Source organism: Rhinatrema bivittatum, chromosome 8, assembly GCF_901001135.1.
Source record: "Rhinatrema bivittatum chromosome 8, aRhiBiv1.1, whole genome shotgun sequence".
In the NCBI taxonomy this organism is placed as follows: domain Eukaryota; kingdom Metazoa; phylum Chordata; class Amphibia; order Gymnophiona; family Rhinatrematidae; genus Rhinatrema; species Rhinatrema bivittatum.
Window position 1 is genome coordinate 216,732,321 of NC_042622.1, and position 26,340 is coordinate 216,758,660.

At 40.9% G+C, this 26,340-nt stretch overlaps 1 protein-coding gene across 5 annotated transcripts in view; it reads right to left on the reverse strand.

Annotated features, from left to right (window-relative positions):
- Nucleotides 1–3,246: 3,246 nt before the first annotated feature.
- Nucleotides 3,247–26,340, reverse strand: part of GNG7 (G protein subunit gamma 7) — a 171,897-nt gene continuing 148,803 nt past the window's right edge. For all 5 annotated transcript variants that reach the window (XM_029613161.1, XM_029613162.1, XM_029613158.1 and 2 more), the window contains 2 exons: nucleotides 19,759–19,879; nucleotides 3,247–9,663 (listed from right to left, as the gene is read on the reverse strand). In XM_029613161.1, coding sequence (XP_029469021.1) covers nucleotides 9,538–9,663; nucleotides 19,759–19,839 — 207 coding nt within the window. In that variant the 5' untranslated portion in view covers nucleotides 19,840–19,879 and the 3' untranslated portion in view covers nucleotides 3,247–9,537. The remainder of the gene's footprint in view (nucleotides 9,664–19,758; nucleotides 19,880–26,340) is intronic.

Sequence of the window (26,340 nt, forward strand, 5' to 3'; positions counted from 1 at the left end):
TTTGGGGAAGGGCTGGAAATCAGCAAAAGCCTCCGGAGAACTCCCCCGAGCCTCCACGCAGTGCCAACAGTTTGTTTTATTTATTACTTTTGTATATCGTCAGTCTGTGATCAATCATAACGGTTTACAAGAAATAAAATAATAAAATCAGTAAAATCATAAACTTAAATTAAAATTAGAGAGAGTACACCAAGGTGCGATGCCCTAATATGGCAAGCAGCACACACTACAAGGTGCCCAGGCTTTTTTATTACTGGTGCCATGGTATGCGTCCACTATCAACAAGCTTAACACCATCTGAAAACAGCTGTGTGTCTAAAAATAAGGACGCTCAAGAAAAGGAATGTTTAACCCTGGACACCAACCTGGACATCAAAAACCTTTGGACGCACAAACCTGGATGCCCAGAAATTCCTGGATGTCCAAGTATGTTGCCAGGTGGATGCCCCATCTGGATGCACAGTTGCGAACAGACTACAGGCCTAGGATGTGCGACGGACATACGCAGAACAAAAACACACAAACACTGCCATAGTCTACCACGCTGTGCCACGGCAAAGCCTGAGAATATGGCCTAACCTAAAAAGGCCGCCTAACCCAGCCTGCTGTGATCTACAGAGGCAGGAAATTGGAGACCAGAAGGGAGGATCCTTAAATTCTTTATCCCCTTACTCTTGTTATTTATTTATTTATACATACAACTCCTTACCTGAGCTCAGCCCATCCTGGCCGAGTATAGCTCCGGTCTCCAGCTGCAGGGGGAGAGGGCTAATGCCTTCATTGCTGCACATGGCTTCCTGCAACCGCTAGCCTTTCAGCTGGATCTCCCATCAACTAAGTCCCACGCCGGGAGCCAGCTGCCGGACCAAGGCACTCAACTTGGGGGAGTCTGAATGGATATCACCCCAGGAGAAACTCAACTGAGGGAGGAACCTTTGGTATCACCTCAGGAGAGTGATGTGTATAGTCTCCTTTAATATTTTCTCCTTTATCTCTTTTTTTTTTTTTTTTTTTTAAAGCAATCCCTCAGTAGGGAGATGCATATCCACCACTGTGGGAGTATATATACCGTGATGTCAGCTTTGCTCCATCTCCACCTGCTGGTACAGGTGCATAACCCACTGGTTCTGGATTCATCTGTTGAACGCTAAGAAATATTGTTTTCAGTTTTACTTGGAACAATAAACACCCACAAATTAATCAGTAAACGTTTTGGTTGCTGAAAGACAAGGGGGTGGGGGTGTCTACCTAATTTAGTTTTATTATTGGGCAGCCAGATTATCCTGGATGAAAACCTGGTTAGAGTGCAAAGTTTTACCCACCTGGAAGGCAGCTGAAGCAGGATTTATAGATAAACTGAATATTTTCTAATATTACCAGCAATCCTGTTTCACTGTTGACTCGACAAATATGTAGAAGTATCCCAGTCATCACTCACATCTTGTCTATTTAGTAGAAAGTATGTTCTTGATGAGTGAACATAGTAGGGTTTCACCCTTGTTGTATATTTGGGGAAACCCAGACAGTTATTGGTTTATTTTCCTCTCACTTACAATGTTGGGAGGAATGAGGGCTGGTGTTTGTGCAGCAGTTATGCTCCAGTGATAGCATAAACACATTTGAAGATTTAGTTAAAAAGTGTGCCATTCCTGCAGAAACAGCTGCAGGATTTTCTTATGAGTATTCAGAACAAAGATTGGTCCCTTAGGAAACCAAATATTATTATGCACTAATAGATCACAAAAAAACCCAATAGAATAATTTCTCTTAGGAAACCAGATGTTATGTACTAATAGATCACAACCCCCCCCCCCCCAAAAAAAAAAAAAGTAGAATCATTTTATTGTACCACAATGCTAGAGAGTTTTGTTAACTTAAATAGGGTTCATTCCTTAATCTTAAAATGGAATGAGGAACTCGAGATACAGCTGGAGGATATCAGTTGGGACCAGTTATGGAATGCCAGCTTCCGAAAGACTAACATTAGCCCTGGAAACTTCACCTCACACTAGAAATTAAGTTTCCAGTGCTAAGAAAAAACACCAGGTAAACCAGTGCACATCTCTGCATTGGGGGGTAATAGTAAATACCATCATTAGCATGGAATTTCCATGTGTGGGTGCTAACAGAAAGGCACATTCAGGCCGATTCAGTAAACATGCGGTAGAGCCGGTGCTCCGAGTTGAGCGCCCGCTCTCCCGACATGCGCCCAGGCACTTCTGGGCGCACAATTCTCTATTTAAATTAGGTGTCGTGCTAATAAGGACGCGCTAGGGACAATAGCGTGTCCCTCGTGCCTCCTTATTAGCAGAAGCGGCGGCTGACGGCGGGTCTGATAACCGACACTATATTTTGCTGGCGTCTGTTCTCGAACCTGCTGACAGCCACAGGTTCGGAAAATGGACGCCGGCAAAATTGAGCATCTGTTTTCGAACCCGCCGACTGGCAGGCAGATTTTTATTTTTATTTTTTTATTTTTGGTGCCTCCAACTTAATATTGCCATGATATTAAGTCTGAGGGTGTACAGAAAAGCAGTTTTTTCTGCTTTTCTGTACACTTTCCCGGTGCTTTCTAAGGTTAAGGGCAGGCGTTAATTTCAGAGAGTAAAATATGTGGCTTGGCTGCACATTTTACTTTCAGTATTCCGGGGTAATAACTATAGGCTCATCAACATGCATTTGCTTGTGATGAGCACTATTAGTTTCGCGTGGTTGGTCGCGTGTTTTACACACACTATTACCCCTTACAATATAAGGAGTAATAATAGAGCGTGTAAAACACGCGGCCAAACAGGGGCTTATCGGTGTGCTTAACTGAGCACACCATTCTGTATTGGCCTGTAGGTTGGGCACAAAACTCCTTATTGCATTGGTAGTAAAGACTGAACACAAAAAAAGTGCGCAGAACGAAGGGCTCAACTGCGATCAGTGCTGAGCGCACCTTATTGCATCAGTCTCTAAATGAGGTGAATGAATCTCCAGATCAAAGAAAGGTCTACAGGGTTCAGCATAAAAACAAGATGGAGAAAAGGGCTACACAAATGAAAAATAAAGAAACCAGTATAATAGTGAGGGTTTCAATGGTATCAATTAAGGGAGGTGCATGACAAATTCAAAAGGGAATGCCAAGGAAAACTCATCTGCATGAAATACAGAAACTTACAGTTAAGATACAGTTTACAAGTATCAAGCAAAATCAGTCATACATAAGTGCCTGGTGGACACAGACAGAAGGTAAGACACTAATTAAAATGAAAAGTGATATTTTATTCTGCTATTAATACACTTTGTAACAGTTCCACAAAATAGTAAACACTGTGCAAGGAAATGGTGTATGATACACTGGAAATAAATCTCAAATAAAAATGTGAGAACTGACAGTATATACACTGAGATCACTATCAAAATAAAGATCTACAAAATTTGTGTTTGGCAACAATACATTAGAAGTTTGGCAAAATAGGGCGTCTGATAGCACACATACTTTATACAATACACAGGATTTTGTTTTAAGGTCATTGACTTTGTAAGTATTTTCTAAGGAGGCGGAGTCAGATTGCAAAAAATTACAGATCAATTAAAATAGTGGTTAAATCAAACTCTTTATATCTCTTCAAGTCCCTATCACTCAACAGTGGCCCTGCGCTTGGAAGCAACTTCTTTTCCTCATCAAAATGCTGGTCAGAAGTTAATCTGCAAAACTAGCTTTAATTTTGTGTTTCTCAAACTCCTGTTGAAGATCAAACGTAAGGTCTGCGCTATGGCCTTTGGTCTAAGACCGTAGAACTTGCACAATATGCGGAGGTGGCGGGAGGAGTGTTAATGCCCTGCCACCTGACCCCCAAAGGCTACAAAACTGGGTTCTAACCGTGGCTGAAGAGGATTAAGCCTCCTAACGAGAAATAGTGTGCAAGTAGCTGCCACCAAGGTCTGCAGAAGAAAACAGGAAGTGACCCACCTTAATGAAACCAATCGTTGGGAAAGAATCATTGGCACCTGCACCGTGATTTCTGGCACCTCCATGTGTATCAGTAAATGCTGACGTCCTCCGTCCCCACCCCTATTCTTTCCTCTTAGCTATCTATCACAAGGTCTGGCTGTATCCCTCTTCTTCCTTCCTGTGTACAGAGCCCTGGGGTCACAGCTCCTCATCTTTGCAGCAGTGCTCTCTGACATTCAACCCTTTTACTCTGTCCCGTCCACTTCCCCACTTTGCTCATTTCTGCCCAGTAACCTCGGTTTGGTCTTTCTCTCTCCTTTGCCTGCTTTGCTCTCTCTCTTTTACTCTCAGAGCTGATTTAAAATGCACAGCTACAAAGGAAACTAAGAATACCTCTGGCTCCTGAACTCTGTTCCTGCTCCCTATTGACTTCCCTTCTCCTATGCTAAATCCTGAAGGTCATGGGGGGGGGGGGGAAGAGCAGCAAAGCAGGAAAGCAAAGCACTTTCCTCTGAGATGCTCTGTCCTACAGTTGAATTTCTGTTGCACCTGAGTTGCTGTGGGCCTCACAAGACATCCTGGCAATCTGCGTGTTGTACACTTCGGTATTAAAAGTATCAAAATATCTTGTTACAATGTAACTGACTTTAAAGGATTTCTGCTATAGAACAACAATGTGGTAAGTGAAGAAACTCACAGAAATATTTCCTGAGCAGATACACGGTGGCACACAAGGCTGGGTGTAAAATCCTTCTACTTGGCATTTAGAGTAAGTTAACATTTCCTATCCCTGCCACAATACATTACCACAGATCTGATAACAATTGTGGAAAAACAGAGCCAGGATTAATTTCTTTGCTATTGGCAGGAACATAAAGTGTACAATGCTCCTCCTCAGGCTACAGAGTGCTTGTAAAGTGCTGTATTTTATTCAGTTTTTGGCAACTACACCAACAATAAAGGAAGAATGTAACCTACATATACTGTAAATACAGCTTGTATTATCTACAGTATAAAAATGGATTATTCTTGAAGATAAAGAAAAAGGAGGAAGATGTTTAGGCTTCCTTCCTTCTCACTGGTTATCTTGCTGAGGATGGTAAAGGTGGTAGCGAAATGGGTGAGAACAGATCACAATGGCTAAATAAAGATTAGCATACAAAGTTTTACGTTTCTCAGCAACCGTCTAAAGTTTATGGGGACTGCAAAACAGGAGAAGAATAAGAGAAAGAGAAGACAAATAGTACTGGGGGAGTGGGGTTTTGTGTATGTATTTGTTTTAGGGAAGATAATATTCTGTTTGTACCTTATTTAACGGTTATAAAACTGAGATTTTATAAAGAACTGTATATCTAAGCCGAAGGCAGCACCTTTCCCCCTCTCCCTAGCACCCTTTCCCCCTTTGGTTATGTAAAATCTTGTGTGTGCAGGTAGTTACTTCATATTGGAATTGAAACTGCCTTGTAAAGTGGGTAATTCTTTCTATATAAGAAACTCTGCACTAAACTTGCTATAATATTTAGCATGTGCGTCATTAAAAATTTAATTATACACACAAAAATATCAAATTAGCAGGCAATGACCTCAATTTTTTAGTGCACCTGCTAAAAGAAAAATAGTGTTAATACTACAAGGGCACTATTAGCGAGCACGTTAACCCATCAACCCTATAGCTTCTAAGTGCTAAATAGCTTGAGTGACAAAAACAGCAGATACGTGCTAATCGGAGCATGCGCAGCCTCCTTACTGCAGATCTGTATTAAAAACAAAAAAGTCAGAAGCAGAATATCTGGACCCCAGGAGAAAAGAATGGAAGAACCAAACCATGTGCCCCAGATGTCTGCTAGGGCCTGGCATCAGAAGATGTTTCAGCTACACCTAGAACATCCGTTCCATCAATACCAGGGAGGGCAACCTACCAGCCCTGAGCCAGGAGGACACTGGCATATGAGCATTTCCCCCTGTAAAAGCATCTAGTGTTGGCACAGCAATGGCATGTTGACAGCTGTTCCAGCTAAAGGTCTCCCAACACGTGCTGTCGTCTTTGGACAGACTAAGCACTGTAATGGCCAGCACATACATGTTCTAGCTCCAGGATAAAACGTTTACAGTGCCATCTTTTGCCTCAATGCCTGCTGCTAGCTGAATCCTTTTAGTAGCATGCACACTGAAAAGTTAACACTTAGTCCAAGGTGGGTAGTACATTTTAGGCATTAAATAGTGGGTAGAGGAGAGTATGCCACAGTATTTTCCAGGCACCTATTACAGGCTTAGGAATATAGTGTTCCTTTGTTTGCATGATAATTTAGTATGTACTTGCTAACATCTTCTGACCCCCCTTTTAGTGTGCATGCTAAGATGCTTATGAATAGCACACTGTGTTTTGTGCACGCTAAATGACCTTAGCCTGCAAGCTACCCTTCAGGGCATTGGTCTTGTGTTTTCTTTGTAATCTTGTATTACATTTTCTTGCTTTAGAGCCATAACTATTACAAAGAAATGTATCTTTTAGCCCAACAATTTGTCCAGGATCCCTTGAAATTCAGAAGTTAAACTACTGCAGACAATTCAAATTTGATATGTTAATATGATGAATGCTTATATTTGTTTTAAAGTCAAGCCATCTGATAAAGCAAAGTAGAATAGAGTTATTGAACCCATGGTTTCTAAATATGCTGTATTATTGCATTCTCCCTGGTACTTTTAAAAACTCTGGTTTTAAGAATTTGTTACAGAAGCAAATAAAAGCAGAGATGTGTACCAAGTGACAGAGGACTCCGAGAAAAGACATGAGCAATCTATTCACATAAAATGAAGAGAGGGGGAGGATGAAGATTATTTCTTGCTATTCAAAGCAGCTAAATGTGTCTGAAAGCATTTTTAAATTGCATTATCATGTAGTAATGCAGGAGACTTATCCACATGTACTTCACTGGACAGTGCTAGCACCTGCCTTTATTTGCTCTACTATTTCTGTTCTCATATTGGGTTCTGCTTATCCCACTGAATCTTCACAGTGCATTTTTGGCCCGGGTGGCTCAAGGGGCTTTATTTTGTAAATAACTCAATACATATGTGACTAGTTTTTGAGAACTTGGCTCCCTTCACGGAGTCAGTGAAGGTCAGAAAAGCTCTGGAAAATGAAGTTACAAATATAATGAATTAGTGCGATAAAAAGATCTCACCTGCAACTTGTCTGTTGATCCTTGTTTCTACTTATTCAATTAGACTAACATGGCAACCACAATACTTTTTCCTAGTGTGTAAATGCAGTAGCCAAAAGGGAAAAATACATTTTAAATTATTTTTTCAGTATTTTCAGAAAATGTTTCCCACTAAGCACTAAAAACAAAATGAAAGGGACCAGCACCTAGAAATGGAAGAAATTTAGTAACCACTTACTGAGATAAGGACTAAATTAATTGAAAAGAAGGCTGCCTAGTGACCATCATGCACGCAGAGATGGAAGCCTAAAGCCTATTAAATTGAAAAAAAAAAAAGAAACCTTGCAACTACTTGGGGGTCAATTTTCAAAAATATGCTCAGTGCTTCATTTAGTTAGCTATGATGGGTGGCTAAACATATCCCTAGATTTAGGTCTGAAATTATTTATCTAGTTTTAGGTCCCTAAGTTAGATGTCTAGTGCTAAAAAATTGGTGTTACGTTCCAAATTGTTCTTCCCTGCCCTAATCCCTCATCCTCCCCATAGCTGCCCACTTTATAGGAATGTAAATTAGGTGCTCAGCCCTAGTAAGTTTTCAAAAAGGCTGATTTAGGTGCTGAATTCCTAAAGGTTGGCATCTAAACCTTTTGAAAACTGACCTTTAAATGAGATGAGAAAGAAATCTATTGACTATCTACAAGAAGGCTAGAAACCATAAAGCAAGAGGAGATGGAAATATAGGGATTTGCTAACATTTTTAACAAGCTCAGGAGTCTATGTTAGGAAAAAAACGAGCGCAAAACACAATAGCACACAAGCTTCCCTCTATATGGTTCACCATTATGGGATTGTAATTTACTTGTGAGATCTCAAAGAGATTGTACATTTTTTATGTAAATATTAATGTACAACATGCATGTGTGATGTGAGTTCTGCTGCTTTCCTCTCTCACTCCAGCTTTCTCCCAGACAGTTGGTTATAACTGTTGGCATAGATCATCCTCTTTCATATCCCATGCCTGGTAAAGGAATGCCATGTTTTACTGGTGGAGGATTTGTTCAAAGCCCAGCTGACTTATAAAGGTACAGGAAACAGGTAAACTGATGTTACTGGAATGCTTGGTTGAAAATAGTTTGCTTTGCTTCCTGAATGCTGGTCCCTTTCTCACAAGCCTAGACCAGGCCATATTGCAGGGACCCAGCACCTAGAGATGCTGGCCAGGTTCTGACAAGCTACATACTTGTGTATGTGAGCTGCAGCCTGTGGTTCTCTCACCTCACTGCACCCCTTTTTCCCTGTATCTCGGGCGTCAGTTTGTACTGTGTGTATGGTAAAATGAGAAGTGGTCAAATGGACAGTGACCAACTGATTTCTCTTAATCTCACATTTTCCTGAATAGAAGGGGGTCCAAGGAATAGAATTCAATTATCGAAAATTTTCTACCTAAAACAATGTATTTTTACATGATTTTACACTATACAGTATAGAGAAAAATATGTACTAATCAATATCTGGCCTCATATTTTAAACCAACAGTCTCGGAAATTTTAGATTTAAAACTGTAAAAGATTTCTATAAGGAACCTAAAATCGTCTTTGCTGTGATTCTGCTTGGTAAATAGTGGTGACAAAGCACAGAATCAAAACCCAAGAAAAGAGGTACAAAAAGCTTTGCATTCCCAAATTGCCAACATTTCTCTGTGCTTAAAAAATAATCAAAATTCCACAGTACAATATATTGATAAGACTGAAATAGCTAAAATGTAATCTCTATAATGGGTGTCTTAGGCTGGATTCTTACAAATACCATTGTATGTGCATGTGATGACACATGGCAAAGTTTATGTATTTCAAGAGATTATGATAAATTACAATACAGTCATCAAATACTGAAAAGCTCCCTATATCTCAACTAAGCAGTGCATATGAATGAAAAACAAAGAGGAGCAAAGGAATAAATATTAAAAAGCACCCTCCTCCTCACATACCCTCTGACGTGTTACTATATCTGTTCAAGAAATGAAGACCAAAATTAGCTGCTGATGCTGCAAAGCTCATCAGAAATACTGTACCTGATCTTAAACCCACCCACTGTGTCCTTATCCTTCATAAATGTACTCCATAACGTCCTCCTTTAAAGCAGACACACAAAGAAGTTACAGTTTAACAAAGTTTAGTTTAAGCCATGATCCAAATATCAATATGAAAAATGCTCCCATCCTTTATTAATTTAAATCATGATCCCTCTCCTAAGATTTTATAAACTGCTCTTCATTCGACAGTTTAAACCTTCTGAAACACGCAAATTGTTTTTTTTTTTAATCAAATTTAATTTAAATTCTATTTTAGACCATTTAGCGTTTTAATCCTCCACATGGAGACTCAAGATGTATTGAACCGATACGGAACAGCAGTGCTGCTGACAAGAGCGGAGCTATAGGATGATACAGGGCTTTTTGTCCTTAAAAGGATTCTCTGAAGCAGGTACTCCAACCAGTAGAGGGTCATTTTTTGCATGCTGCTCACAGTAATTCATTAGATCGGCTGCTGCTTTGGAAACCTGCAAAGTAAAAAGGAAAACTGAGAATCTTTATAGTTGGAAAGATCGGGATCGCTCCAAACACATACAAACTCAGTACTTTGAACTTCTTGATCTGAAACCTTTCTGGTGAGTGGGACACCGTTCAGTGGAGCTCTTTGGGCTGTTTTGTAAAATGTCTGCAGGGTATAAAGGCACCAGTGGACCTGTAAGCAGAGTCTCCCTTTGAACCTTCTGAGGCCGGTGGCAATGCGAGTGGAAAATTTGCACCATAAAGCAAGCATAGGGAATTCAAAATGTAATCCCCTCTTTGCCAGTTCCACCCTCCTATGCTGCTTCCCCCACCCCTGTGCAGCACGGACAAAGGTACCCACATTGTGAAACTTGGATGGATACTTTTATCCGCAGAGGGGGAGGGCACATTTTTCCAGCCTCCAATATTACCCATAAAAATTGCTCTCATAAGTTTATTGCAAATGACATATTAGCAAAGAAAGAGGACAAAACATTTGCATGAAAACTGAGGTAATTTTCAAAGGAGGGAAGGAGTTATAATCATTGCTCCAGAGTGTCTATTGATTATTGCAGAGTTTCAGAAGAGTATGGTGCATGACCTCCAGCAAGGCCCAGATTAACTGTGTTGAAAAGGGATTATAAAATACAGTGAAAATCCCAGGGCAGTTCAAAATGAAGGCTCATATCACCAAGATCCCAGCCCTGGATCCAACTGAGCTGGGCATTCAAAGGAGGAGGAGGAAACTACCAAGACAGAAAAAAAAAAAGACCAGCCAGATATTCTAGAACGGTGCTTATGCTGGCTTGTCCCTATCATTTAAATGGATTCCACCCTTTTACAAGTGCAATTCACTTATACACCATCCAAAGCCTGCAGTCCCTTGGGTACCCTTTCACTGCAAACCATTTATTTTCCCAACTTCCAACATTTTTAAAATAGTTTAAGAAATTTTACTGAAATAACAGGTTTCATAACTGATGTCACTGGCAAATGATTTTAATTTAGAAATCTCTTGCTGTACCCTTAAAAGCTCTTTCTGAAAACAGACAGACTACCATAGAGTCACAGTCCAAACCAAAGGCATGTCTCTTACCCGCTAATTCTTTGTGTTGTTCTCTTGCACATTTGGACCATGCTGAATACAGCCCCATCTGCTGGCTCAGCAGGTCCATGCCAGTCTTAGAAAGTTTCCATTATGCCTCCTTCCTCCCAGAATCTCTTTTGCACCTTCTCCTCCCTCATTTCAAATGCTTCCCACGCAATTCCATAGGTATAAGAATACTAAGAAATATATGGCTAGAAAACAAGGCCAAGCATTGTACAGAATGCTTCTCGAGAAATGGGGGAGGGATGGGCTAGGATTTCCCAATTTTCATCAATACCAAGTAGCAGTTTACCTAAAGATTGTCACTGCATGGCATAGTAAGGCAGAAAAAAAACCCCACACTGGGTTGGTATAGAAAAAGAATGGGCTCAGGACAACGGGTTTCACTTATTTCCTTTGATAATACTGAAAGCAACTGTTAACACCTTAGGACAATGCCCCTTTACTGGGGCTAGATTACATACGGGCCAATACAGAAAAACCCGTGGGAGAGCCGGCGAGCGGCCACTCTCCTGGGCGCGCGATTCTGAAAAAAAATATGTAAATGAGGGCCCGTGGTAAAAGGAGGTGCTAGGGACACTAGCCCGTCCCTAGCGCCTCCTTTTTGACAGAAGCGGCGACTGTCAGTGGGTTTGAAGCCGACGCTCAATTTTACTGGCGCCAGTTCTCAAACCCGCTGACAGCCATGGGTTCGGAAAACTGACGCCGGCAAAATTGAACGTCCGTCTTCCAACCCACAGGCAGATTTTTAATTTTTTTTTTTATTTTTGGGGTCTCTGACAATATCGCTATGATATTAAGTCAGAGGGTGCACAGAAAAGCAGTTTTTTCTGCTTTTCTGTACACTTGCTCGGTGCAGTCTGAATTAATTCTGCCTTTGGGCATGAGTTAATTTCTGGAAGTAAAATGTGCAGCTTCACTGTACATTTTACTTTCTGTATCGCGAGGGACTAACTAATAGGCCCATCAACATGCATTTGCATGTTGCGGGCGCTATTAGTTTCGGGGGGGTTGGCCGTGCGTTTTCCTTACTGTATAAGGAGTAAAAATAGCGCGTGGAAAACACGTGGCCAAATGCGGGCTAACAGTGCGCTCAGCCTGAGCGCACTTTACTGCATCGGCCCGATACTTGGAAAAATGTATGAACCACAGCTCTCTCTTCTGTTCTCTCACTGTTACTTGTGGGATAAAGATCTTTCACTGCATTTACAAGATGTAACTTCCCATATTGGGCAAAGTAAGGAATTTATATACCATGCGACAATTTGATTAAGGCAAATTTAGGTCAACTAGAGAGCTGGAAGTGACCTACAGTGCAATCAATAGCCAGCTTTTCAATATTTGCTGCTGAAGGGGTTGCTTATTAGAACTCCTTCTGGGATTCTAGGGGGAAGAACCTTATCCATGTTTGATTACTGCAATATGAGGCTGTTAGCCTCAGTTTTAAAAGCATTGTAAGGAGTGCAGATGGACGCATGCTTGCAGGAGCGCATCAGAGGGATCACATTTCTCATCAAAACCTAGGGGCGGATTTTAAAAAAGGGTTACGCACGTACCCCGAAAAGCTGCTCCTGCGCGTGCCGAGTCTATTTTGCATAGGCCCGGCGACGTGCGCAAGCCCTGGGACGCACATATGTCCCGGGGCTTGAAAAAAAGGGCGGGGCATGAGCGGGGAGGTCCGGGAGCGGGGCCATTTGCCGCTGTGCCCGGGATCGCAGGCCGGCCTTTGGCTTGCACACAACCTACGCCTGTCCGGAAGCAGGCGCAACTTATAGGATAAAGGTAAGGGGGGGGGGGGGGGGGAGGGGGCGGAAGAAAAGTTCCCTCTGGGGCTGCTCCGATTTCGGAGCTGCTTTGGAGGGAACGGGGAAAGCCATCGGGGCTCCCCTAGGGGGCTCGGCGCGCGCAAGGTGCACTGCCTTGCGCGCGCTGACCACGGATTTTATAACATGCTTGCGGCTGCGCACGCATGTTGTAAAATCGGGCGTAGATTTGTGCCCGCCTGGTTGCGCGCACAAATCTACGCCTGCTCGTAGGTACGAATATCTGGCCCTTAGCATTTTGCGCTGTTTGCCAGTTTTTTGGCTTATTGGATTCAAGATTTTAACATTAGCTTTTAAATCAATGCAAAGGCTCCTGCCTGTCTATGCTCAGTGCTAAAGTTGTATTCACCTTCGCAGCTGTTGAGATCTCACTGGAAAAATTTATTGGACATCCCTTCCTTAAGGAAATCACACTTGGAGGCCATGTGATGTGGTAAGCCGGATCAGACTTGCTGGTGAGGGCTCCAGACACCATCCCCCATACATTGATTAAATCTGGCGGCATCTGAACTCAAACAGCTTAATTTGGGCAGCTACAGCGGAGGACGTACATGCATAAATCTCAGGTAAATATGCCTATAAAAGGTTGAAAAATGAGAGAAAAAGCCGAAAGGAACCTCCGAAAAAATGGCCACCGATTCTGAAAAACCAGAGTGAATCCTCTTTGAACATGCAAGCTATGGATACTCTTGACATTAAAAGAGACCGGTGCAGTGATTGAGGCTCTGGTCACCAGATTAAAATCTATTTCAGAACAAAATTTCAGAAGTCACTTGCCATGGTTAGAGATGGCTGAAGGGAGAATTTCATGCTTAAAATTTCATGCAGTAAAAATGTAGACTCTTGAAAAACAACTTGTTACATAAGACAAAAAGTCAATTCTCTGCAGTTAGATTGATTACCTCTATTTTATTATATCAAGGTGGAGAGGGAGGGTGTTATACCAGGTGGGAGAGCATTGCAGACTAGTGGCTTTGCTGTTCTCTGTATGTATTAGTTCTGACTTATTGTAATGTATCTATATAATTCTTGGAGTTGTCCTGCTCAGCTACTGTTGACTGATGTTCTCTTGCTTGATAATAATAAAAAGATTTTTCATAAAATCTATTTTTGAACAGAATTTCAGAACGCAAGGATTCGCTTGCCAAAGTTACCCTGCTATTAGAGATGGCTGAAGGGAGAATTTCATGCTTACAGGGTCTACTAAAAATAGAAAGACCACATCGGCTTGGCAGCCCCATATTATTATAGCAAAATTTCGAAACTGGGCGCACAAACAACAAATCCTACAAGCCTACCATAAACATCGGGAGATGTCATTTCAGAACAGTAAAGTTTGATTCTTTTGGGATTAATCCGCAAAAATTGCAGAACGCCACAGAGAATTTAATCCACTATGTGCCTCTCTGCTGCAGAAGAATTTGAAATTTGCTTTGCAGTTTCTTGCTTGCCTCAAGATCTGGCATGGGGGCAAGACGCACGTTTTTGAAGATCACACCTTGCAGCTAAAACCTTTATTGACAATCTTACTTGAATTTGTGGCCAAGTGTCTTTTTATTACCTTTTCACAGTTGGAACCCTGTTCTGAAGCTGGGGACACCCTGTGTGTCCCTTTTGTTTTTTTTACGTTTTCTAATAAAGTTACACAATCACGGGCTTGGTCACTACGTCACCGTGATACAGGCATCGTACCATAAGAACATGCCATACTGGTTCAGACCAAGGGTTCTGTGAGGAAAATTCCTGTCAGGAATCTCTAGAGAGCTCCATAGCCACACAGAAAAAAAAAAAAAAAAAAAAGAGACTGAAGGGGGACCCCTGCTGGATGCAGGGTTAGTGCCATGCTGGGTACCCAGTAGGTGCCAGTCAAAGTTATGGAAACTTTGACAGAAGTTTTCCGTGATTGGGCTCCATCCTGATGATGTCACCCATATGTGAGAACTACCATCCTGCTTGTCCTGTGTGAAAGCAGAGTTGCTTACCTGTAACAGGTGTTCTAGGTCAACAGGATGTTAATCCTCACACATGGGTGACATCATTGGATGGAGCCCAGCACAGAAAACATATGTCAAAGTTTCTAGAACTTTGACTAGGTATACTGAGCATGCCCAGCATGCTCTATACCACGCGTCCACGCCTCCAGTCTCATAATATAGAATTATGATAAAATATAAAATAATAAAAAATAGGAGAAACACAACTCCGTGAGGTAGCGGGTGGGTTTCTTGAGGTCTAACATCCTGACCTTGCGTGATGAGATCTGGGGATGTCCCCCAGACTGATTGGTCTCCGGAAGGACAACTCCCAAAGGAGTGGAAAGCAAACCAGTCTCAGCCAATGAGGGGCTATGAGGATCATAGCCCCTCAGTCCTCTCAAAGCTTCAGGACAGTCTTCATTACTAGAGGAATTGGAGGATACGTGTATAGAACACCCTTGCCCCAATGGCGAGCAAAGGCGTCAGAGGCTGGTTTGCTGTCTGACCTGTACAGGGAGCAGAACAGAATCACCTTCCTGTTGCAGGGGATGCAAACAAGTCCACGTCTGGGTTTCCCCGAGACGGAACATCTGATTCACCACTCCCTGGGTCCAGCGACCACTCATGGGGTCTGAAAGCTCGATTCAGTCTGTCCGCTATCATGGTCTCCATTCCAGCCAGATATAGGGCCTGGAGCACCATCCTGTGGGATAGAGCCCAGGACCAGATCTGGGCTCTGGACCGCTGCTTGTTGACATACCACATTGTTACTTGGTTGACCATTTGGATCAGGACAATTTTGTTGGACAGCCGATCCTTGAAAGCCCATAGAGCGTACCTGATCATCCAGAGCTCCAGGAAGTTTATTTGACATTGTGCTTCAAGGTCCTTTGGCATCAATGGCTCAGACTTTCTCGTCCCGAAGAGCTTCTCCATCTTGTTGAAGCGAGCATGACGTCCCTTCGAGGTCATTTGGTCGCAGAAGCGGCAACCATGGATATCATACAATGCCCCCAAACAGAGGATACATACCATGTGGATCCGTAATAGACATGGTCCTCGGGGACTGAGGGCATCAATGGAAAGCAGACAAAGCCATGACGAAGCGAACTGAAGAAGCGAAAACGAGAAGCAGTGACGGCGGGCGACCAACACTAGCGGGCACTGAGGCACCGCCACCACGGGGGGGGGGAGAAACAGGGACGGAAGTAAAATAAAATTTACTGAACCGCCGAAAAACATGGCTGGAAGTCTAAGGGGAACCAGAGAGAGAGGGACCTGTGCCGAAAAAGATATGAAGAATGACCAAAAAAGAAAATATGTGAAAAAATTTTCCAAGTCAATTTTATAACAAAAGCCGTGAGGCGAAAGCTCCGCAGAAAAAAGACTGAAGAGGGACCCCGCATGGACGCATGGTATAAGGGCATGCTGGGCATGCTCAGTGTACCTAGTCAAAGCTCTAGAAACTGACATATGTTTTCCTTGCAGGGCTCCATCCAATGATGTCACCCATGTGTGAGGACTACCATCCTGCTTGTCCTAGAAGAATCTGTGTTACAGCTGAAAGGAAGTAGGTTAAGATGCTCTGTAGGTGTGATTTTGTAAGGGATGATTTTATTGTTCAGCACTGGAGGCTAGTAACCTGGATTCATCACATGATCTCTTGTGCTTTCAAAACACTGAAAGGAGAGAAAGCTTGGAAAGGTAACAATTATATATTAAGTCTAAAAATGAATTCAAAATTACATAGGGTGTTTTACTGAAAATAATGACAACAATTATCACTTCAAACATTTTCCAACTGGCACATTTCAGAAACACAAACATTTGCTTCAGAAGTTGATGGTCCAGTAGCACCATTTCTAGTGCTTGGACTGAATGAATTTCCAGGAGTCAAAAGGAACAATCATTTTATCAATTACAACTGGGTAAACTGAGACCGGGAGATAAAGTGATTTTATCCAGAGTCATGCAAATTCAGAGACAAGGTAGACATTTAAATTTAATCTTCTGATTCCTCAATCTTATCTTACATAAGAACATAAGATATGCCATACTGGGTTAGACCAAGGGTCCTTCAAGCCCAGTATCATGTTTCCAACAGTGCCCAATCCAGTCACAAGTACCTGGCAAGTACCCAAATATTGAATAGATCCCATGCTACTAATGCTGACAATAAGCAGTGGCTATTCCCTATTGATTAATAGCAGTTTATGAACTTCTCCTCCAAGAACTTATCCAAACTTTTTTTAAACCCAGCTATACAACTGCCTTAACCACATCCTCTGGCAATGAATTCCAGAGCTTAATTGTGCATTGAGTGAAAAAGAATCTTCTCTGATTTATTTTAAATGTGCTATTTGCTAACTTCATAGAGTGCCCCCTAGTCCTTGTATTATCCAAAAGAGTAAACCATTTCACATTTACCCATTCAAGTCCTTTCATGATTTTGTAGACCTCTATCATATCCCACTTCAACTGTCTTTTCTCCAAGCTGAACAGCCCTAACCTCTTCAGCCTTTCTTTATATTTCTTTATATTTAAGAGTTTTTATATACCGTCATTAAGTTATTCACCATCATAATGGTTTACAATAGGGCACCTATATCAAAAAAATATGGGTCGTACATTACATAGGTGGTGCCATTAATATTCGGTAACAAAAAAGGCATTTATTTGGGGGATTGAGTGTTTCATAGCAATGTGTCCTGAAGATTGCCTACAGTTAAAAAAGGTTGAACTAAGTCAGTAAGGAGCATTAAATTAGGCATTCAGTGCTTTATGCCGCATATCCTTGCTTAATTGCCTGCATCAATTTTCTTTCTTGAAGGCTTGTATGAAAAGCCAGGTTTTGAGATGTGTTTTGAAAAGTTTATGATTGCTCTGGAGTCTGTCAAAGGGCATGGAGTTCCATAATATGGAACCGGCTAGAGACAAAGCTCGCTCCCTCACTTGGGTAAGTCTTGCGGTTTTCACAGAAGGAATGGGAAGGAGTGCTCTGTTTGCTGACCTTAAATTTCTGTGTGGGACATGTACTCTAAGTGCTGTGTTCAGCCATTCTGCTTTATCGTCATGGATAAGTTTGTGTATTAAGCACAGTGCTTTGAACTGTATTCTTTGTTCTATGGGAAGCCAATGTAGGGTGGCGACTGTATCTGTTATGTGATCTCTTGTATTTTCCAGTGAGAATTCTAGCTGCAGCATTCTGTAAAATCTGCAGAGGTCTTACTGTAGTGTTGGGTAAGAACATAAGAACATAAGAAAATGCCATACTGGGTCAGACCAAGGGTCCATCAAGCCCAGCATCCTGTTTCCAACAGTGGCCAATCCAGGCCATAAGAACCTGGCAAGTACCCAAAAACTAAGTCTATTCCATGTAACCATTGCTAATGGCAGTGGCTATTCTCTAAGTGAACCTAATAGCAGGTAATGGACTTCTCCTCCAAGAACTTATCCAATCCTTTTTTAAACACAGCTATACTACCTGCACGAACCACATTTTCTGGCAACAAATTCCAGAGTTTAATTGTGCGTTGAGTAAAAAAGAACTTTCTCCGATTAGTTTTAAATGTGCCCCATGCTAACTTCATGGAGTGTCCCCTAGTCCTTCTACTATCTGAAAGAGTAAATAACCGATTCACATCTACCCGTTCTAGACCTCTCATGATTTTAAACACCTCTATCATATCCCCCCTCAGTCGTCTCTTCTCCAAGCTGAAAAGTCCTAATCTCTTTAGTCTTTCCTCATAGGGGAGTTGTTCCATTCCCCTTATCATTTTGGTAGCCCTTCTCTGTACCTTCTCCATCGCAATTATATCTTTTTTGAGATGTGGCGACCAGAATTGTACACAGTATTCAAGGTGCGGTCTCACCATGGAGCGATACAGAGGCATTATGACATTTTCCGTTTTATTCATCATTCCTTTTCTAATAATTCCCAACATTCTGTTTGCTTTTTTGACTGCCGCAGCACACTGAACCGACGATTTCAATGTGTTATCCACTATGACACCTAGATCTCTTTCTTGGGTTGTAGCACCTAATATGGAACCCAACATCGTGTAATTATAGCATGGGTTATTTTTCCCTATATGCATCACCTTGCACTTTTCCACATTAAATTTCATCTGCCATTTGGATGCCCAATTTTCCAGTCTCACAAGGTCTTCCTGCAATTTATCACAATCTGCTTGTGATTTAACTACTCTGCACAATTTTGTGTCATCTGCAAATTTGATTATCTCACTCGTCGTATTTCTTTCCAGATCATTTATAAATATATTGAACAGTAAGGGTCCCAATACAGATCCCTGAGGCACTCCACTGTCCACTCCCTTCCACTGAGAAAATTGCCCATTTAATCCTACTCTCTGTTTCCTGTCTTTTAGCCAGTTTGCAATCCACGAAAGGACATCGCCACCTATCCCATGACTTTTTACTTTTCCTAGAAGCCTCTCATGAGGAACTTTGTCAAACGCCTTCTGAAAATCCAAGTATACTATATCTACCGGTTCACCTTTATCCACATGTTTATTAACTCCTTCAAAAAAGTGAAGCAGATTTGTGAGGCAAGACTTGCCCTGGGTAAAGCCATGCTGACTTTGTTCCATTAAACCATGTCTTTCTATATGTTCTATATGTTCTGTGATTTTGATGTTTAGAACACTTTCCACTATTTTTCCTGGCACTGAAGTCAGGCTAACCGGTCTAACAGGCCTAGTAGCAAGGCATTACAATAGTCTGTGCTGGCGAAAATCAGAGATTGAAGTACAGTGCGAAAATTTTGTAAGGATAGTAATGGTTTCAGTTTTCTTAGTATCATGAGTTTAGCATATCCTTCCTTAACCTTTAATGATATGTGTTGTTTGAGGTTTAGTTCATTGTCAATTATTACTCCGAGATTGACTTAGCAAAGAAAGTTCGCAATTTGTTGGTTGTTATTGAGAAATATTGGAGTCTGTAGGGGAGCCGTTCTATTCCCCCCCCCCCTTTATCATTTTGGTTGCCCTTCTCCGTACTTTTTCCAGCGCAACTATATCTTTTTGAGATCTCATCCATCTTTTCCTCTAGATTTCATTTTTATTTTACAGCAGTCAGCAAAAATATACTTGTTTTATTTCTACATTGAAAGAAAAAGCTCCCCTGTTCATTATGTTTATCTTATATTTTGCTAATGGTACTATAGGAAAGTTTTACCTTGATCCTCTCGATGCCAGCTTCAAGACGGAGCTGCTCCACCAGCTTCCTGGCCTGTGCTATGTTGTTAGTGGTTGACATTGTCTGCCATCGGTTCTAAATCCAAACACTTGAAAGAATGCTGGAATGAGAAAAATTAGTAGTTGACAAGACATAGCTACTTTCTGCTCATAACACTTCACCGAGGGCACCATTGGCACATGGATAATACAAACACTTTAAAAATGTACTAGTTGCCAATATTATGGCAAAATAAATCCAAACTATTTTTAAAAAGCTGTAGAAAGGATTCAATTTCATATTTAGCTTGCTTTGATAATCAGCACTCCATCTTCCTTGATTCCCAGTATAATGAATTAAAATTAAAATGTATTGACCAGGAAAGCCAGATTAAGAAACTACCTCATTTTCAACTGAATCCTGGAGGTACAAGGCAAGAAAGTGACTTGTCCAGTTTCACAGAGACAATCAGTGAAACTTGTGAATCATGATTTAATTTAAAGGACAAGTTTTGTACAGTCTCTACAAGGGAAAACTAGCTTGTGTCACTGGTGGGCCAGGTGGTCAAAAGTGTTTGGTGTAGTTCACTTCTCAGAATTTGGCATAAAAGTACAATACAAGGTTTTTTTTTTTGGTCCTCACATTCTCCAGATGTCTGGATATCATACCAGAAATATATGGAATGAAAATCAATTTTCTATCCCTATTCACACATACAAAATAATATATCAGTAATACAATATAAAAATAACCAGAGAATGGTGTATGCTGTTATTAATCATCATGTTGAAAACCTGTTTAAATAAAATTATAAAACAAAAAGATAACCAATTATGGTGGGCAAGAAAAGGGGAAGTATGGGGGCTTTTGAAAAAGGACAGAGATCTAACTTTCTAAGCCTGGAATTTTAGGCCCTGTTCACACTGCAAATCTTAAATCACTCTAACAAGCTTAATCCAGTTTAAGTGTCACTAACACAGTTATCATCTGCACTCCTGGACAGCTAAAAGCATTCTTGAGAAGCAATCATGATTCTTGCTCAGGGTGTACAGAACTGTTTTAATTAAACTGTTTTAGTAATGGCATGCATGCATGAAGATGGTTTAATAAAACAGATTATGGGAACACTTTTACAGCAGTACGTCTCAAACTGGGGGGCACAGGATGGATCAGGTGGGGGCACAAAACATTTGATTTGGTATAACTTGAATTACAGTGCATTGTACTGCATTAAAAAGAAAAAGCAGCTTTTTTTTGTGGGGGCCCAATGTTTGAAAAAACTGCTCTACAGTGTGAACAATTCTGTACTGGAGATAGTTTAACTGCTGAAGACACTGATCTTGCCTGAGGGGAAGAAGTCACCAATGGCCAGGAGACACTGCACTGCTATGATAAATGAAATGCAGATATCAGAAGGCCTGAATGCAGAAAGGCACAATAAGGTAGCATTATCATTCACTGGACACCATGTAAACACTGTAATATCTCTGTTCCAGAAAAAAAACACTAGGATCACAACCCTCAGAGAATGGCAGAGAACAAACAAGTTGTGATCATAAGAACATAAGAAATGCCATACTGGGTCAGACCAAAGATCTAGAAGGCCCATCCTGTTTCTAACAGTAGCCAATCCAGGTTACAAGTACCCAGCACAATCCCTAAAAAATAGATCCAATCCTTCTTGCTCATAACCAGGGATAAGCAGTGGCTTTCCCAAGTCTATATAGCTATTTTATTTAAGAGGTTTATAACCCACACATATCAGACGTTCATGACAGGTTACAATTAAACAATACATAAACTGAGAATAAAATAATGACCAAACAAAATGACTAATATACCAGCATGACATAAAAACAAACAAGCTACAGACAACCCTCACCCTAAAACCTCAAAACATAGCACAAAATCACAAAAAAAAAAAAAAAATCTGACTCCTGCTAGGTACTATATCTCATGGCATCCTTAGCAAAGCAACAAAAAGGAGCACTTGAGAAAAATGCATAAGTGAAAAGTTCTAATCTGGAGCACTCATCAGCATTGCTGACTGTCTAAACTGAAGGCCTGTTCAAATAAAAATGTCTGCAGTAATTGTTTGAAGCAAGAAGTGCAATTCAGCATATGTAGCCCTTCAGGAGTATTATTTCACAGGCCCTCCTGTGGGTCTCACCTAAGTGGGCAGAATGAAGAGAGGGCACCTCCAAAAAGCTACACTGCAGCTTTAAATGGTTTATGGCCTTTTCCTCCAGGAACTTATCAAAACCCTTCTCAACCCCAGCTACACTAACTACTTTCATCACATCTTCTGGCAATACCTGGGACAGTTCCATTACAACCAATAAAAAGCTTGTGTAGAAATTCAATGGTAAAGAAGAAAAATGCAAGAATGACATTACTAATAGGAGTGTCAGTACCAAGCAATTATTCCATGCAACGTATGGACGGAGAGAAGATCATCAAGTACTAAGAAATGCAATTAGTATTGAAGAAAAGGAAGCAGAAAGATACATAAATTGTTCCAGCTGTAATGGGCACCACTGGTTTGATTAAAAAGAACTTCCACATGCACCTTGATATTTTGCCTATTCACCTATAAGCTCCAGAAGAAAGCTCCTTTTGGCACAACCAAGCATTATGTTTGAGAGGCCAACATGGCATCCAACATGCCCTGTCTTAAGAACGATGTTCATGCTCATCATAATATATACAAAACAAGCCCATCGGACCTGATATTGGCTGCACAGGTATGCATGAGATTTAACTTTATTCTTCACCACAACAGAAAGTGAAAACAGGCATAGCCATAAACTATGGGACAGCTAAACAGGCTAGCAAGAGATGCCTAAAATGCTGCTGCCATCCTGGATCAAAACCCTAGAAGTATGTTTGATTCTCTTCCCGCAGCCTGTCCATGCAGATTGCTTACACTTTGGGATCCTCAAATTTATAGTTCATGGGTATATCCTTTGGGAACTAGGAATCTCACTGTTCACTGGCATAAATATTACCTGCTGCATAATGTAGTGCATGGAAACTTGAATCACTTGTCTCCAAGCACAAGAAATTGTCATGTTTGGGAAAATACCTGGTAATTTCAATGTGCCTACTCCAGCACTGGAAGAAGGTAAAGCTACTCTACTATTTCTGTGCCTGAGGAATCAAATGCCATGAAGATTTAGAGGAATCTTCTCTAAAGAATCACTGTCAAAATTCAGATATTTTCATCTGTATACAAGAATAGGGAGAGACTGCAACAAGTGATGAATAGCAGCATGGTGAAGACACTTAAGAGACTGTACACAGAGGCATTATGAGTGTGCAGAACCATGTTCTAATAATGCCCAGAAAGGTACAGAAGGTGTTCCCTCAGCTACACAGAGAACTGCTCCAGGAAAAGCCTTGTCTCATAGAAGTTAACCTAAAATGGCAGTATCAAAGCCATTTTAAAGAGGCCCTCAGGCATAAGAACATAAATTGCCATACTGAGTCAGACAAAGGGTCCATCAAGCCCGGCATCCTGTTTCCAACAGTGGCCAATCCAGGCCATAAGAACCTGGCAAGTACCCAAACACTAAGAAGATCCCATGCTACTGATGCCTGTAATAGCAGTGGCTATTCCCTAAGTCAACTTGATTAATAGCAGTTAATGAACTTCTTTCTCCAAGAACTTATCCAAATCTTTTTTTAAACCCAGCAACACTAATTGCACTAACCACATCCTCTGGCAACAAATTCCAGAGTTTAATTGTGCGCTGAGTGAAAAAGAATTTTCTCTGATTAGTTTTAAATGTGCTACTTGCTAACTTCATGGAGTGCCCCCTAGTCTTTCTATTATCCGAAAGAGTAAATAAATTAACATCTACCCATTCTAGACCTCTCAATTTTAAAGACCTCCATCATATCCCCTCTTAGCCGTCTCTTCTCCAAGCTGAACAGCCCTAACCTCTTTAGCCTTTCCTCACAGGGGAGCTGCTCCATCCCCTTTATCATTTTGGTCGGCCTTCTCTGTACCTTCTTCAGCATAACTATATCTTTTTTGAGATGCAGTGATAAGAATTGTACATAGTATTCAAGGTGCGGTCTCACCACGGAGCGATACAGAGGCATTATGACATTTTCCATTTTATTCACCATTCCCTTTCTAATAATTCCCAATATTCTGTTTGTTGTTTTGATTGCCGCAGCACACTGAACCGACGATTTCAATGTGTTATCCACTATGATGCCCAGATCTTTTTCTTGGGTGGTAGTTCCTAATATGGAACCTAACATTGTGTAACTTCAGCATGGGTTATTTTTCCATATATGCATCACCTTGCACTTGCTAATGTTAAATTTCATCTGCATTTGGATGCCCAATCTTCCAGTCTTGCAAGGTCCTCTTGCAATTTATCACAATCTGCTTGTGATTTAACTACTCTGAATAATTTTGTTTCATCTACAAAATTTGATAACCTCACTCATATTCCTTTCCAGATCATGGATAAATATATTGAAAAAGCACTGGTCCAAGTACAGATCGTTGGGGCACTCCTGTGTTTACCCTTTTTCACTAGGAAAATTGACCATTTAATCCTACTCTCTGTTTCCTGTCTTTTAGCCAGTTTGTAATCCACGAAAGGACATTGCCTCCTAACCCATGACTTTTTAGTTTTCTTAGACACTTCTCATGAGGGACTTTGTCAAACGCCTTCTGAAAATCCAAATACTCTACATCTACCGGTTTACCTTTATCCACATGTTTATTAACCCCTTCAAAAAAATGAAGCAGATTTGTGAGGAAAGACTTCCCTTGGGTAAATCCATGCTGTGTTCCATTAAACCATGTCTTTCTATATTTCTCTGTGATTTTGATTTCCACTATTTTTCCCTGGCCCTGAAGTTAGGCTCACTGGTCTATAGTCTCCCGGATCTCCCCTGGATCCCTTTTTAAATATTGGGGTTACATTGACCACCCTCCAATCTTCAGGTACAATGGATGATTTTAATGATAGGTTACAAATTTAAATTTATAGATCTGAAATTTCTTTTTTGAGTTCCTTCAGACCCTGGGATGCATACCATCTGGTCCAGGTGATTTGCTACTCCTTAGTTTGCCAATCTGGCCTACTACATCTTCTAGGTTCACAGTGATTTGGTTCAATTCATCCGACTCATCACCCTTGAAAACCATCTCCGGAACTGGTATCTACCCAACATCCTCATTAGTAAACACAGACGCAAAGAATTCATCTAGTCTTTCTGCAAGAAAAAACCCCCAAGAGCCCCTTTAACCCCTCGGTCATCTAACGGTCCAACTGATTCCCTCACAGATTTCTTGCTTCGGATATATTTTAAAAAGGTTTTATTATGAGTTTTTGCCTCTATGGCCAACTTCATTTCAAATTCTGTCTTAGCCTGTCTGATCAATGTTTTACACTTAACTTGACAATGCTTATGCTTTTTCCTTCAGATGGATCCTTCTTCCAATTTTTGAAGGATTTTTTTTTTGTCTAAAATACCTTCTTTCACCTCACCTTTTAACCATGCCAGTAATCGTTTTGCTTTCCTTCCATCTTTCTTAATGCGTGGAATACATCTGGACTGTGCTTCTAAGATTGTATTTATAAAAATGTCCACGCCTGTTGAACACTTAACCTTTACAGCTGAACCTTTCAGTTTTTTTCTGTTTTCCTCATTTTATCAAAGTTTCCTTTTTGAAAATTTAGTGTTACAGCTGTAGATTTACTTATTATCCCCCTTCCAGTTATTAGTTTAAATTTGATCATGTTATGATCACTATTGCCAAGTAGCCCCACCACCATTACCTCTCAACAAATCCTGCTTTCCACTAACAATTAAATCTAAAATAGCTCCCGCTCTCATTTATTACTGAACTAATGCTCCATGAAGCAATCATTTATTCCATCCAGGAACTTTATGTCTCTAGCATGTCCTGATATTACATTTACCCAGTCAATATTGGGGTAACAAATCTCCCATTATTACTGCACTGCCAAATTGGTTATCTTCCCTGATTTCTCTTAGCATTTCATCATCTGTCTCATCATTTTGGCCAGGTGGACAGTAGTATACTCCTATCACTAAACTCTTATCCAACACACATAGGATTTCTACCTATAGATTCTACTGAAAATTTAGTCTCTTGTATGATCTTTATCTTGTTGGACCCTATACCCTCATGGACAAAGTACCACAGCCCCACCACGTTGATCCTCCCTATCATCGCAATATAATTTGTACCCTGATATAGCACTGTCCCATTGATTATCCCTTGTCCACCAATTCTCTGAGATGCCAATTATGTCAATCTCATCACTTACTGCTATACACACTAACTCTCACATCTTACTTCTTAGACTTCTGGCATTGGCATACAGACAATTCAAACTGCATTTTTTTTGTTTGTATTAACCTGCTTTTCAGTTGATAGGGATAATTTGGAAATCTTTAGCTCAGGTGATTTTTTATGTATAGGTATATGGACTACATTTGCTTGTATTGGAACCTCTCTGTTGGGATGCTCTAACTCTCCTGTTTCATTAGTATCCTTCAAAGATACATTCCTCCGAACCATGCACT